At 47.3% G+C, this 16107-nt stretch overlaps 1 protein-coding gene across 2 annotated transcripts in view; it reads right to left on the bottom strand.

The window, feature by feature from the left end:
- Positions 1–16107, bottom strand: part of PHC2 (polyhomeotic homolog 2) — a 147921-nt gene that overhangs the window by 57430 nt on the left and 74384 nt on the right. For both annotated transcript variants that reach the window (XM_029578654.1, XM_029578655.1), the window contains 2 exons: positions 10379–10468; positions 7342–7642 (listed from right to left, as the gene is read on the bottom strand). In XM_029578654.1, the coding sequence (XP_029434514.1) occupies positions 7342–7642; positions 10379–10468 (391 nt within the window). The remainder of the gene's footprint in view (positions 1–7341; positions 7643–10378; positions 10469–16107) is intronic.

Genomic DNA, 16107 nt, shown 5'->3' with positions numbered 1-16107 from the left:
TAACTGCCTTAACTGCATCCTCTGGCAATGAATTCCAGAGCTTAATTGTGCATTGAATGAAAAATAATTTTCTCCAATTCGTTTTAAATGTGCTACTTGCTGACTTCATGGGTGCTCCCTAGTTCTTGTATTATGTGAAAAAGTAAATAACTGATTCACATTTACCCATGCAAGTTCTCTCATGATCTTAAACACCTCTATCATGTCCTCCCTCAGCCATCTCTTCTCCAAGCTGAACAGCACTAACCTCTTCAGCCTTTCCTCATAGGGGAGCTGTTCCATTCCCTTTATCATTTTGGTAGCCCTTCTCTGTACCTTCTCCATCGCAACTATATCTTTTTTAAGATGTGGTGACCAGAACTGCACATGATACTCAAGGTGCATTCTCACCATGGAGCGATACAGAGGCATTATGACATCATCCATTTTATTTGCCATTCCCTTCTTAATAATGCCTAATATTCTGTTTGCTTTTTTGATCGCCTCAGCACACTGAGCCGACAATTTGCAATGTATTATCCACTATGATGCCTAGATCTCTTTCCTGGGAGGTAACTTCTAAGGTAGAACCTATCATTATGTCACTACAGCAAGGGTTAATTTTCCCTATATTCATCACTTTGCACTTATCCACATTAAATTTCATCTGCCATTTGGAAGCCCAATCTTCCAGTGTCACAAGCTCCTCCTGCAATTTATCACAATCCGCTTGAGATTTAACTACTCTGAAAGAGGAGGAAATCATGGTGTTAACACTCCACCCCCCCCCCCCCCCCCCTGAAAAAACACGGTAATGAAACACTTATTTTAGTTTTCCTTTCAGCCACTGCCCTGGGAGCAATTTATCAGCCATTTTACCACGCGTGCCCAAGGCAGCATAGACATGTCACAAAACTGACAACCTCCTAAAATAACAGCAGAACAAAGCATAGAGTAAAAACACAATGATAAAGAAGGTAAACATATAACAAAGCCACACATGTAATGTAGAAGCCAATTCAAAACTAATAAAATATATCAGAATATATAAAATGTCACTAAAGAAAACGCCGCTTGATAAAATAAACCTGAAATAAAAATATACCAGTTTCTGCAAACAGCCACAGGGTGCTGCCATCCTTAGGAGAGGGGAAAAAAACAAGCTTTGATTTATTTACAAAATCTGAGGTCCTGCACAAGATTTACAAATCATGTTAGACAGGTTGGTCTGTTGGTGTATGATTTTCCATCAATATGGACCAGTCAGATATATATTTCTGTGGGGGGCCCCTGTACTGGGAGGAGGGGGAGAGCATAACAGATTTGAATTGTCTGCTCACCTTCTAGTACCACTACCTTAGCTTGTGGGCTGTGTTTTACCTGCTGCCTAAAATTTTTATGATTACTTTTTTTTATTTTTTATTTTCATCATGACTTTTTTTTTTTGTCCTGGTATGGATGTAAGATTGGAAGCCAACAGGTATGGACAGACCTTTGAAAGTATGAACTGGCTCCATCTCCTTCAGCTCCCAGCAGCCCTGCTTTAGGCTTGGCATGAGGCCACCGAACGTGCTGCTAACCCCCCCACCCTTGATGAAGCAGAGCCGGGGTAATACAGTTGCCTTTTAAGGTTCAACACGCTTCCTGTTTGCATCAACGCCTGGGCTCTGAATCTAATGGGACAGATGGCAAGGCGTTGCACAGCAGCGGCACCAGGCAACTGCAAAATGTGCCCTGACCTGGTCCATGTCATACAACCAGAAATTGGAAGGAGTAAGACATACAAGTGGTGTCCCATCACCTTGATACCGTGCACTTGACAGTAACAACAAAACGTATCTGCAAATATTTACCGATTACAGTTAAAGAGCGAAGGAGTAGCCTAGTAGTTAAGGCTGAGGGCAACACACCAGGGAAGCCAGGGTTCAAATCTCACTGCCCCACTCCTTGTGACCTTGCACTGGTCATTTCACCCTCCTCTGCCTCAGGTACAAACAGGGATGGTAACTTTGAACAAGCCGCGCGGGCACACATGTCCACGCATATGCAGGCTCGCGCCAAAAGGAGCCGGCCATATTCTAACATACAACGTATGCACGTATATGCAGGCTCGCGCCAAAGGAGCCGGCCATATTCTAACATACAACGTATGCACGCATATGCAGGCTCGCGCCAAAGGAGCCGGCCATATTCTAACATACAACATATGCACGTATATGCAGGCCCGCGCCAAAGGAGCCGGCCATATTCTAACATACAACATATGCACGTATATGCAGGCTCGCGCCAAAGGAGCTGGCCATATTCTAACATACAACGTATGCACGCATATGCAGGCTCGCGCCAAAGGAGCCGGCCATATTCTAACATACAACGTATGCACGTATATGCAGGCCCGCGCCAAAGGAGCCGGCCATATTCTAACATACAACATATGCACGTATATGCAGGCTCGCGCCAAAGGAGCCGGCCATATTCTAACATACAACATATGCACGTATATGCAGGCTCGCGCCAAAGGAGCCGGCCATATTCTAACATACAACGTATGCACGCATATGCGCGCATGGTCTAAAATAGGCTGTACGCGCGTACATGTGCGCACAATTTTATACTGACGTGTGCGTGCAGATGCCGCCTGTACAGTGAGAGTGGGGGGGGGGGGGGATTTTAGTAGATACCTGCACCGACGCAATTACCAGTTTGCCCAGTTAAGGGATAGGACTTCCTAAATAGCCTCTTATTTACCCTGCTAGCACCAACCCTTACAACCCCACTGACTAGTCTAGATTTTTTAATTTTACTACTCAAGACGCCATCCATAGCGGTAGTCAGGTTAGGCGGCAGGGGACCCCGGCGCGTGTGTTTTGTGCCCGTAAATACGTACGCGCCCACGCCCCGCCCGTGCCCCTTGGTTTTGCAGCTTATTTGTGTGCGTGTCGGGAGACAACGCGCGCACACGGCGGCTTTTAAAATCTGCTCGGCGAGCGCCGGCCGGACATACTCGCATATCCCCCGGTTTTGGCAGGCACCAGGCTTTTAAAAATGCACCCCTTAGATTGTGAGCCTTCTGGGGACAGGGAAATAGCCACAGGACCTGAATGTAAGCCGCTCTGAGGTGCCTGAAAGGCAGAATATAAAATCAAATAAAAAAATACAGTTGTGCAAGCCACCAGCATGTGAGGTGCCATTCACTGACTGATGTGCAAGAGTGGCATAACACAGTAATCCGTGCATGCATGCAAACGTGACATGTTTCAGCAAAACCGTCTATCGCAGTAGATTCCTCTGCACGTGACCAGATCTAGTTAGTCGGAGAAGCGTCTCTTACCTTTGTCTCAGCCGGCCCGTGGCTCGGAGGAGATGCTCTGATTACCCTCAGCCTCCCAGCGTAAACCTGCTGATGTTATTTGGCTGAGGTAGTGGCACTTCGCTATCTATCCATCGGCATTTGATATTGGGGGGGGGGGGGGGGGTAACTTTCAAACTGCCCACAGAAGGATGAACTCACACAAAAGTTTTGCTTGCAGAATTTGCCACCAAATTTCAAAGAGAAAAAGTGCACATGACCATTCACGCTGGAGAACTTGCCTTGGGGCAAAAAGGACCCACGAGCATTCACACATGCTATTTGAGAGGGCAGATTTTCTGAGGAAAAACAACATGCATAGATCTGAAAATACAATCCACAGCAAACACCCACCCCGGGAACACTTCTCCTTCAGGTGTTCTGGAACACTGCGCCTGCTTTTAGCCACATCAGGGGAGAGCAGCTTTCAGACAGTCAACCTGGGCTCGATCTGCATTGGATGATCAGTTTGGGGATCCAGGCACGTAAAAATAAAGTACGGAACAAGAGTCCGCATGTTCTTTTACGTGCAGGGGTTCAGTGGGCAGAGCTGGGGCAGGGTTTCCCTGCACACTTTCGATTTTCGGAAAATGCTCGTGCAAATCCACGTGCACAGAGTTCCGGCCGCCCTTGAGCCAAGTAACTTCGTGCCGGGTTTCACCCGCCCACAGATTTTTCAAAGCGGATTTACACGCATCAGTCGGCTTTGCAGGTTCAGACCAAAATCTGCAGGTAAAAAGTAAAGCAGACTTTGGCCTAAGAGGGAGGGCGTGTTGACGATTCGCCTCTTTTTGTGCTTAAATGGTCGTGGAACTTTTTCTCCCCACGGCGTGCAGAAAGTCGCCCTCAGTATAGGCCTCCTGTCCAAAAACGTCAGATTGCCACGCCTGCCCAAACTGAGATGTTATGCTGCTCCCGTCCATGCATGAACTTTACCCCCGTTGTTGTTACTGCGCTTACAATCGTGAAAACCAGCAACTTGCAAATAAAAATGTTTGTATGGCGCAGGTCCAGTGTGCAGCACATCCTGCGACGACGGCCCAACTCGTGCAGTTACTGCGCGCACAGCCCACCTGGGAGGAGATGGATGCGGCAGACACCAGTGAGGGTTTAATAAAAGAAGGGGCAAAGAGCGCGGATAGCAAGAATTATTCATAAAAATATAAAATACAGGGGAGAAAGGGAGAAAACCAATAATTCAGTTTGGGAAGAATCGAGTGGACAGGTGGTGCCGGCAGCATGTCTACAGCAAGAGTTATCCAACAGCACTGCAAAACTAGGTTTCTTGATTTTTTTCCCTCCCTCCTTCCTTTTTATTTTTAGGCCTAGCAGTTTTACCAAATATAATTATGTGGGAGCCAGGTGGGCTATAAAACATTTTAATAAATGAAATGAACACACCAGGTCTCCTTCTGTGACCCTAATACCATAGGCTCTATAGCCGGTTGCTAGGTGTTTCTCATGACCCCCTCCCCCTGGCATCCCTCTAAGGGTGTGAATGCAGCCTCCACAGCATCCCCAGTTGACCTTGGGTCTAGAAGGCCCAATCTGGGAATGCGGCAGTGCACTGAGCCACCTGGGCCGGCCTCCAATTGGTTTTAAGTGAAGGACCAGGTAGCAGTGGATATGAATGGAGACTGTCACTCAGACAAGAGCAATCACTTACAAATGTACCACTTACATAGCAAAGGTACTCTGCTGGCACGGTTTTGGCAAACAAGGTGGCAGTAACAAAATAAGAGATTCATTTTTTTCTGGAATGTTTCTGGGGAGAAGGAAGGAATAACTGGAAGCGGAGTATCCACGGCTGCTTTTGTGGCATCAGGAAAGTCTCCATTATGCCGCGCCATTCCCAAAACCAACAACGCAACTATAAACTCACACAGACGGCGCATCCCCACTACTCCCACCAAGTACCGAAATCCCTAGAATGGAGCAAAGCAGATGGCCGTGCTGGCACCACTTCTCGGTCAAGAAAAGATCGCCAGGGTCTTGGTGTCCAGCCCTGCCAGTGAGAAGGGCATGGAAGAGGGTGCCGGTGTCACTACAATCGCCTGAGTCTGGAAGCAGACATTTTTCTCTCCAAGAACGGTCTGGGTAGTAAACAGAGCTGGATTTAAGATTTTGGTGCCCATAGGCAGAGTGCCTACTGGTGCACCATTAAAGATATGTCTGCACACTGCCCTAAAGCAAGCTGGCCTGGATATCTGGCGCCTTCAAAATACGGCAGTTGCCTGTGTCTAAATCCAAAGGCAGCAGAAATGTCATCGCAAAACTGACAGCTGTAGCACTGGGATGCAGTTACTGTTGGCAGAGGCTGCTGAGAATAAGGGCAGGCACAAGAGATGTAACTAGGGGAGGCTTATGCTAATGAGGGAACATGACCAATCCTGCTGATCTCCTGCCACTCTGCTTCCTTTTGATAGCAAGGATGACACTAATGCTGCCTGTGCTCCTGAAAGCCAAGGCAGCACTAAGAAGCAAAGGTAATGCCAAGGCAACGAAGAAGACAGAAGCAAACATAATGCCTGACTGCTGGAGATTTTCCTACCTTTTTTTTTTTTCCTAACTGGACTCCACCCCCACCCCTACCCCTACCAAAAGCAACAGGATTAGTAACTATGGGGTAGAACATAAGGAAGCAAATCCATCAGCCTAGTGGGTCACAGCTTTCATGCATCAGCAGTCACCCCCGTATCACCGCACTGCACACAGCTGTGTACCAGGATCTGGAATTCTCTGCCCTGAAACCTGCATCTACGAAAGGGACACGTCTTAGCCTTCTGTTCTGTGCGACTGCAGGCTCAGGACGGGAACACGTTTTCTTGCCAGTCTCTTTAACGGGATGTGGCCACAGATCCCCCCCAGCTGGGAACCATGCCTGCCTGCAGCTACAGAGGCTTAGTGCATCGCCGTGGCTTTGGAGACCCGTGAGCTCCTCATGTATTTATAATAAAGGCCTTCCGTCACTATAGCAACCAAAGAGCCTTAAGAGGGCAGGTTTCCTGCACGGGTTGAGATGCTGATCGGGCCCAGGGACGGATGGATGGTTGGTAATGCAGGAAGGACTTGCCATACTAATCAGCTGAGTCCAACACATATCCATCCTCATTCGACGCACAAGCATGCACGCAGATTGATTTTGAGGCACTCACGGCAGATTGGTGTACTGCCGCTCTTACACCCCTTCCACGTGCTCCCCATTAAGGTTCCAGCTCACTTTAAATTGATGTCCTTCATTTTTCATGCATTTAGAGGAACTGGTCCTGGGCCCCTGTGGGGGGAGGCAGAGCTGGGCTCGCCCTTGAGTGAGAGCTATGCTTGAGGCAGGCGGCGAGGAAAGCCAGAGTTACAGCTAGGGCTCTCTCGACGGCTGTCCCCCACCTAGTTATGAAAAGGTTTACCTTTGAAGCCATGGCTCGAATGAAATTATGCCGCGTTTATGGAAAAATAAAAGACATGGGCCTTTTCCCAAGACTCGAACTAGTTGGGCTTGAACTACTGATGACCTCCAGGGGTGTGGAAAATAGAATGTTCCATTGGGGCCTGGCATTCCTGGCACTGGATCAATCCGTGTCTCGAGAATTATCTGCCTTTGCCTTTTTCCCTGCTGCGTTTTATTTGTTTGTCTTATTGCATTTTGTTAGATGTATGGTAATTTATTTGTTTTCTGCAGCTGTACATCATTTTTGGGCAGTATTTCAGTTAGGACCAGTGAGTGGTCAATCATTTTTTAAATAAATTAAAAAAAAACAAACCAACATGCATGCAAAGACCAATTGCAGACAAATTAACATATGCAAGCCATTACCAGTGCAGTGTACATTGCTCCTGGAGCATTAACAGTGCATCGCAAACACGTCTCAGTACTTTACCAATGCAGTTCACGTACGTTTCCAAAATATCAAGAGTATGGCGCATTACATTTCAAGGCATGGTCTATACAAATTCACAAAGTGCCGTCCACATCTCTAGCGGGCTTGGCATGCATCAGGTTCTTCTAAGGGTCCTACCTGGGGTAATGAGTGAATGGGCCGTCACAGGCACAGCGGTCCGGCTCATACCGTTCCCTTTATTTTCTGAGCTGGTGGGGAAGGAGTGGTGGTCTCCTTTCTTGAGGGTGTCTGCAGTGTCAGCCTTGGCTCCTGGGGTGGTGGCTTGGCTCGTCGCTTTGCCATGTGGAGCGCTGGGGGCTGGCTGGTTGCTGCTGCTGCTTACAGCGGGTTTCATGGCAAGGCTGGGGAGCTGCAGTGGGGAGGTACTGGCTCCTTGTGCTGTTGAGGTCTGCTGATTTCTTATGGCCAAGTTCTGTACCTGAGTCCAAGGATTGGAGTTGGGTAGAGGATGAAGAACAGAGTGCAGAAAACAAGCAGCATTAACAGTACAGAGTCCACCACCTCAAGGACAAGACACAGACATTCTTTGGCCAACAAGACTTCCTCAACCTAGCCAACCTCAGACAATCCCAGGACAGGCTAGGATGTCAATCTACTCTCCATTATTTTTATTTTGGGGTGGGGGGGGGGGGCATTACCTGGCCAATCTGTTTGCTAGGCACACACTAACTCTGCAAGCATTTTGAAACTTGGCTTCCTAAAATTTCATACCGCAGGGCTGGCCCTATAGCCTGAGGCATTGCTCTGTGCCACCAAGTGGGAGACTTGGGCTCAGTTTCCAAACCCCAGACTGGCTGGGGCTGGCAACCCTGTGCACATAACATTCACAGCCCCAGGAGTGAGGGAGTCCATGTCATTGCCCGTCAACAACCCCTACTGGCTTTATCAAGGGCTCGCTTGAAGCATATTCTGGAGAGGACTGGGCCGTGCCTCTCACACCAAAGGACTGACCCAGCGAGGGTGTGCTTGCTAGAGGATAGGTATTTTTTAAAATTTAGGGGAAAAAAGCCAGAGAAGGCTCATGGTATTGTGTCCTCAAAATGGGGCAGGCTGCAAATTGGCTGAAGCCTAAAAGCAGGAGGATACCACTGCCTGGGGAAAAAAAATCCCTCCTTCACGTGGTAAAAACCAGCAAGGAAAGCAGAACAACTCCCTTATCGGTCACTGGTGCACCAGTGCCCGCTAATGACAATATGGGGCCAAGAATTTCCAAGAAGATCTTTCACAGCCAATCATAATAAATCGCCCCTCAAAATCTAAATCTTATCTGGTGCCCTTTGCTTTTCTGCATTACATTTGATCTCTGATTTTTAATTAAAAAAAAACAAAACAAAAAAGATAATTTTACTCCCCCCTCCAGAGAAGCAAAGCCACATTACACTAGGACAAATATTCATCGATTTTAAATTCCCCTTTTATTGTAATAAAATGTCTCATTTTGTGTTTAATCATCTAAGATGTTTCCACTGAATGTGTATTGGCCCTTATTTTGAGTCCTGAGCACAAAAAAATTGCAAAAAGCATACAAGTCTGTTTACTTGTGCTTTTTATTTTCTTTTTTAATGGCAAGGATTTACCTTCTTGCAACTTCAGGAAGGGGAAAAACCCCTTCCAGAGAAACAGGTTTTGCAAGCAAAAAAATCTGTGCAACAAAGGAATGTGTGTGCCCAATCTCCTTCCTGGTGCAATGGCAGACGCCCCGGCTGATCCCCGGCTTTGCCCTCACAACTAAGGATCCTCTGTGCTTGTCCCCATCCCGGTTTCTGTTTTTGCCTCCGCCACTTCTGCCGCATCCACCTCCCTGTCCGTGAAGAAATAAGCAGGGGGGGGGGGGGGAGGTAGGATGGGATTTCCCAATTCCCAAAACTGGTCTCATGCATGCTGAATGGAAACACATGGACTGGTCTGGTTTATAACTTTACGCCCAGCATTTCTACCGGCCAATGTCCGTTTCAAAGTCTTCCGTTCTCCATGCCTTGCAAATCATTTCCATTCAGTCTCGGCCCGTTCCTTCTTATACAACTAACCCCTGCTACAAGAATTATTTTTTGCTTATGTGTGTGCATTTTCAAAATTCCATAAGGTTTTGAATGTTATTGCAGCTTATCTTGTAAATTCCTCAGGAGCAGAGCAGACCTGGAGGATAGCATAAGCCCATGAGCAATAACCTAAGGTGAACTGATACAAGAAGGCACCGTGCACACATTCATTACTGCTCTTTAAAGCAATAAGTGGTATTAACTAGGTTACAAAATAACAGAGTAATTCTCCAGGGTGTATACTGTGAGGTTCAGCATCTTTTCCTCAGTGCTGCACTAGTTGCAAATACTGGACTGAAGTGAAATGATTTTTCTGTATCTCGTTAAAGTTTGCAAGGATTACAACAGGCACCACACCATACAATTTGACCAGGGCCTTGCTTTAATATCTCCTCTGCAGGTTGTCTCTTCTGCTCCACAGTGCCCACTACAACCTGACTGTGTTATGCAACCACTGAGAAGCAGACATCAGACATGAGCAGGCAAAATGATGCAAAGATCAAGATGTTTAACCCAAAACAGAGGCATCAAATCGAGAAAAAGAGAGCAGCACCAACCAAAATTATCCAGAAACATGGTACATCCACACCAAAGTCATTCAGGGTCACTCAAACAAAATTATCTAGAGACATTCAACCAAAAACATCCAAACAAGTGAAAGTGAAGAAAACAGACATCCCTGATGCCCAACCAAAAGCTATTAAAGACTGGATGTTATCGAATAGAAATCCTTAAGAGATATTCATTAGAAATATCCAAACACCTCATCTCATCCATCCCAGAACATGAAGAGACACAGACGCACAACAGCTGACATACAAGGAAAGAGGACACACATTATTTCAAGAAGAAGAGAGAGCTTCGAAAATAAAATGTAAAACATCAAGGCATGCACCCATAATCATCCCAAAATCAAAGATAATCACCCATCATCATCCAGACAAGCACCCAAAATCATTCTGAGAGCACTATTCATCCAAAAACAGAAACGAAGCATTTCAGAGAGCCCTCCCCTCCACCCCCACTACCTATCCAAAACCTTCATACGAAATGCCTGTCCACAAAGGATCCCAGGCGGTGAGAGTGAAGCGTAAGGCTGAAGACACTGTCCTTACCTGAGCTGTGCTGGTAGATGGCTGGGAGGTGGGTACCGCACTGACCTCTGGCTGGACAGCTGTAACGGTGGCCGTGGGAGTAAAGATGAGCTGAGGGGATAAAGGAACAGCACGGCCTAGGCTCCTAGCTACTTGCACAAGGTTACTTTGCTGGGCCTGGAAATTACATGAAATGTGTGTTGCCTTTTTTTTTTTTTTTTTTTTATCTCACCCAGTGCTGGTTCAGGCAAAGAAAAGAAAAAAAAAAACAAACAGTGAAAAAAACCTTCAACAGGTTCGTTTCATTAGTTTCTGAAATAAACTTCTGCCTGAAGGTAGTTGGAAGTCACGCTAGGTCCTTGGTCACGTAAGAGAAGAGCTGGAAAGAGAAGCTGTGAGGCGATGTGTTTTAGGAAAGCCAGGATTTGTACCTGTGGGGCTCTGAAAGCAACAGATCTACCTTAAGGAGCCACAGGAGAATCTTTATTAGCGCCAGTGACCAAGGTACTATCAGCCTCGGTCCTTAGGGCGGTTCCGTCAAACTTTGAAATCTGCAAGCTGGAGTCTGCATCCCGCCACCCATCAGTCAGCACTTCACTTACTTAACCACTAAATCTTCCCACATCTCTCAAGAGCAGTGAGGTGCACTCCTACCTGACACCTTATTTCCACCCCGGAGTTGGCCGTATGTTTCTTGGTTTCTAAAGCACCTGGGAACATAGTTTCTAGGAAAGGTTGATATAAACTTTGACCCAATGTACATATCTTGTGAACTGAACAATGCTGTGTATAAAAAGCCTTATACAGTATGCTAGAAATAATTATAGAACCAAATTCATTTCTATCCATAACTTCAGCACCATCCCCATGCTGATGAATGCCAGGACAGTCTGAAGCCTGGCTGAAGGGATCATATCACTGGCACCAACAACAAAAAGGGAGTCCAAGATAGCTCCAAATACAGCACCAGGTGGCCTGGGAATTCCAAAAGAACTCACTTATCTTTGGATTTGGGCACCAGTAGAAAGATAATAAAAACATAAATCAGATGCCTTTCATTCAAACAGGATCCAATATGCTTTACAGTATAACAGTTAAAAAAGAAACATGCAGCCACTGCTAGGGTGAACAGTCAGGAGGGAATGTTCCTAGAATGCAGGCTGCATCGAAGCTCCTTAAAAGGGATTAACTGCAATTAGATATGCGGAATCACAATGAGTAAAGTGACTCCCCCAAGCTCACACAGAGAGTCAATGACTGAGGCACAGGGATATAAAGTGACTCCCCCAGGGTCACACAGAGAGTCAATGACTGAGGTACTGGGGGATAAAGTGACTCTCCCAGGGTCACACAGAGAGTCAGTGACTGAGGCACAGGGGGATAAAGTGACTCCCCCAGGGTCACACAGAGAGTCAGTGACTGAGGCACAGGGGGATAAAGTGACTCCCCCAGGGTCACACAGAGAGTCAGTGACTGAGGCACAGGGGGATCAAGTGACTCCCCCAGGGTCACACAGAGAGTCAGTGACTGAGGCACAGGGGGATCAAGTGATTCCCAGAGGGTCACACAGAGAGTCAGTGACTGAGGCACAGGGGGATAAAGTGACTCCCCCAGAGTGACACAGAGAGTCAGTGACTGAGGCACAGGGAGATAAAGTGACTCCCCCAGGGTCACACAGAGAGTCAGTGACTGAGGCACAGGGGAGATAAAGTGACTCCCCCAGGGTCACACAGAGAGTCAGTGACTGAGGCACAGGGGAATAAAGTGACTCCCCCAGGGTCACACAGAGAGTCAGTGACTGAGGCACAGGGGGATCAAGTGACTCCCCCAGGGTCACACAGAGAGTCAGTGACTGAGGCACAGGGGGATCAAGTGATTCCCAGAGGGTCACACAGAGAGTCAGTGACTGAGGCACAGGGGGATAAAGTGACACCCCCCAGAGTCACACAGAGAGTCAGTGACTGAGGCACAGGGGGATCAAGTGACTCCCAGAGGGTCACACAGAGAGTCAGTGACTGAGGCACAGGGAGATAAAGTAACTCCCGCAGGCTCACACAGAGTCAGTGACTGAGGCAGAGGGGGGATAAAGGATCCTATATACTAATCCGCACTGAGATATGTGTGCATTAAACATGCTAACATAGACATTAGCCAAAGCTCATGTACTGACATGCATTAACGTGGGTTGTTTGAATGCACATTGGTACTGCTGTTGGGTTTTGGGGTGCAAGTCAGAGTGCCAGCAGCACAATTTTGGGTTTGGCATCTCTGCTGGCATGAAATAAATCAACTCCTTCCTGCCGGTGGAGATCTGGGAGGCATTTTTGAGGGGTGAGTGGGGTCAAAGGCAGAATGGGAAGGGAGGATTATGAGCCCAGAGGCCCCTAATTTTGCATCTCGAGGGGGAGGAGGGGGTGGTACAGGGTTTTGGGCCCGGTTAGGCTTTTGTTGAAGAGGGGGGTGGGGCTTCCCCTCTGCTAACTGCCCCCTTTCATTACAGGCTGGCCTGAGCTGTGCTTCCCTTAAGGTGGCCATGGCAAAGCAATCGCATCGTGCATCTCATCATTTAGGAACATCAGTCATTAAAGCCCCAGACAGCAGCCAAGTTCATTTTAACACAGCTCAGTACCCAGGCAGCAAAAATAACCTGGCCAGGGTCACCCAGTGCTTACAATTTAATACTGTAATGGCTAGAACACAAACTCTCCTCCAAAATATAAAGTGAAAGCACAGTAAACATACTGGAGGCAATGTTCTTCCCTCACAGTTCAGCCCTTCCGTGACATCAAGTAAAAAAAAAAAAGGAGAGCGTTCCAACTACCTAAGCGCAAATAAAAAAGAAAAGAAAAAAAAAAAAAAGTAAAATAATAGCATTGCAGAATCAAAAAAAGACGCATGCCACATCAAGTCAGCCAATCCAAGCTGCTGCTGCCACCGCCACTGTCGCCGGCCAGTCACAGCTGCCATCGTGGTATGAAATGGAAGCAGGAAAGCTCATAGCCTGAACCAGCGGTCAGAGATTCCCCCCGGGCAGGAAGCTGGACCGTGCCACTCGCTCTCCAGAACGCTGTTACTGCCAAACCTCACGTTCCACTCCCGAAGAGAGAGAGAGAGAGAGCGCGCGAGCCATCAGCAATATCAAACAACGAGGAATGGTACGATCGGATTTCCTTTTTGCTTTGCTTTTCTTTTCACCCTGATAGCTTAACACCTGGTACTCTGGAGGTCCAGCTCAAACCGAAACCCACCCCGGCTAGGGCTAAGGTACAAGCGCCTTGGTTGGTGGCCACCTGTGGTTTCCCTACTATAGTCCAAGCACTGCAGTGACTAACTTTAGCTGGGGTGGGGTGAGCGCTGCCTCTGCATTAGCTCCAGCTGACCCGAGCAGCAGGACCCAGGGTTTCCTGCTAAGCCACCAGGATGTCACCGATGGTGCTCTCGTGGACATTCTCTTCTCCAAGTTAAAAGTCTTTGAACTTCCCGCGCGAAGCACGATACCCGTCTCTTCAGTTAGTGAGAAAGCGAGAAGATAGCATTATGAGAGGAAGAGCAGAGACAAGTCCAGGGAGGAGGGAGGGCACGCATGGCTAATTCATCCTGCTAGCTGTGGAAAACACATTTTACGGTAAGCAAACTTGCTTCTTTTCCATCGATAAGCAGGCTGAATTAGCCATGCTATTTGGGTGTCCCAAGCATAAGGGGAAAACATTTTTCAAATCAGGTAGCGTGACCATCCCCAAAGATCTTTTTATAGTAGTAGAACTGGGTTGTTTTTTTTCTTACTCCCCGTGGACATGTTTTTCTGGCTAAGCACGCTTGATAACTCTGCTTTTCCCAGACTGCTGTCTGAAGCCATTAGCTGGTCAAGGCAGTAATGTGCGGTAAAGGTGTGAACCGATGACCAAGTAACCGCTTTGCAGATGTCCTCTCTGGGAACATTTCATAGATGTACCACGGAGGACTCTGAGGCTTGCACTGATGAGCAGTGACTGAACTGGAGCAGGGCACATGAGCTGAGGAATGACAGAACTGAATGCAATTTGAAAGCCAGTTGGAGACTGTCCTTTTGGAGACTGCTACTCCCAGCAAGTTAGGGTTGAACGAGGCGAATAATTGTGAGGCTTGCCGATGAGGCCGAGTTCTTTTACAGTCCAAGGTTTGGAGCAAGAGATTCTCTTCTGTTCCTGCGTGTTTTGGTAAAGAAGATGGGAAGTGAAGTGTCCTGATTAATGTGAAAAGCTGAAACCACTTTAGGTAGAAATTTAGGATGAGTTCTAAGTATTAAGGGAGAGGAATGAATTAATGCCTGTAGCTCACTCACTCTTCGGGCCGAGGTGATTGCTATAAGAAAAACCACCTTCCAAGTGAGATATTTCAAATGTACAGATTGTTGTGGTTCGAAGGAAGGCTTCATTAGAGCTGACAAGACCACATTTAAATCCCAGGGCACCGTCTGGAGGATGAAGCTTAAAGAGTCCTCTCATGAAACACGAAAACTAAAGGGTGAGAAGCTACTGAATAGTCTTTGATCCTCTCGTGATAAGCAGCAATAGCACTTAGTAAACTCTAATTGACGATGTCGCTAACCCTGACTTGGAAAGATGTAGTAAGTAAGTGAAGATTTCTCTGGGTGTGAAAGAGAAAGGGCTAATGTCTCGACTCTGACACCACTCGGCATATCTTTTCCATTTGAAGGAATAGTTACGCCTGGTTGATGATTTCCTTGCAGCTATGATAACCCTTTGAATATCTGCTGAAAGAATTAAGCTTTGTAAAATCTCACATTCAACATCCAAGCCGTCAGGTGGAGAAAGGAGTGAGGAGGATGAAGAATGGAGCCCTCTTTCTGACTAAAGAGATCTGGGTCTTGACCGAGATCTAATGGATCACTCGTGGAGTACTGTACCAGATAAGCAAACCAGGGTGGTCTCGGCCACGCGGATGCTATGAGTTTCATGCAAGCCTTGTCTCGTAGCATTTTCTGAACTGTTCTTGAGATGAGAGGAATTGGAAGAAATGCACTGACTTGTGCATCGTGGCCTGCGCTGATGCGTCGAGACCCGAGTCGATGCTTCATGCGTCGAGACCTGTGCCGAAGCGTCGTGTGCATCGTTGCACTTCTTTTCTGACGCTATTTTGCACATCTTCGAAGCATCTTGTATCTTGTTCGGGCATTGATCTTCCGACAGCATTGTCGACGCAACCCCTTTGGGTCATTTCAGAGGTTGGTCTCCTGGAGCAGATTTGGGCTTCTCAGGTGCCATTGCGACCTCAGGCCCTGAAGAAATCAGGTGCTTTTTTCCCCTTGGCTCTTCTGAAGAGGCCCTCCTGGCCACACAATGAGAGGACGATTTATGCCCCAGAGACGAGTAGACGGAGCACCTTGATAAGGGTGCATAGCTACCTGAAGCTGACGAGGCACCTTCCTGTTTTCGGAGGCTGGTAATCTTTGTCACTCTCTGTCTCCTCGCCCTGGGAGATATGCGGCCGCAATCTTTACATTTTGCCTGGCCATGATCTAGACCTAGGCAAATATTACAGTAATCATGGTTGTCAGTGACGGACGTTATGTGTCCGCACTGACAATATTTAAAGCCGGGTTTTTGGGGGCCTGACACTGTAGCACTGAAAAGTGATGTTTGAGAAATCGCTAACGCGAAGAAGAAGAAGAAGAAGAAGAAGAAATAAGGATAGGAAAAAACCTGAAGAGACACGCAGAGAGAACAAACACGTCCATGCCTGAGCGCGGA

Source organism: Rhinatrema bivittatum, chromosome 15, assembly GCF_901001135.1.
Source record: "Rhinatrema bivittatum chromosome 15, aRhiBiv1.1, whole genome shotgun sequence".
NCBI lineage: Eukaryota > Metazoa > Chordata > Amphibia > Gymnophiona > Rhinatrematidae > Rhinatrema > Rhinatrema bivittatum.
Note: the sequence above shows the minus strand (reverse complement) of the source record. Positions and strands in the feature narration are given on the sequence as shown.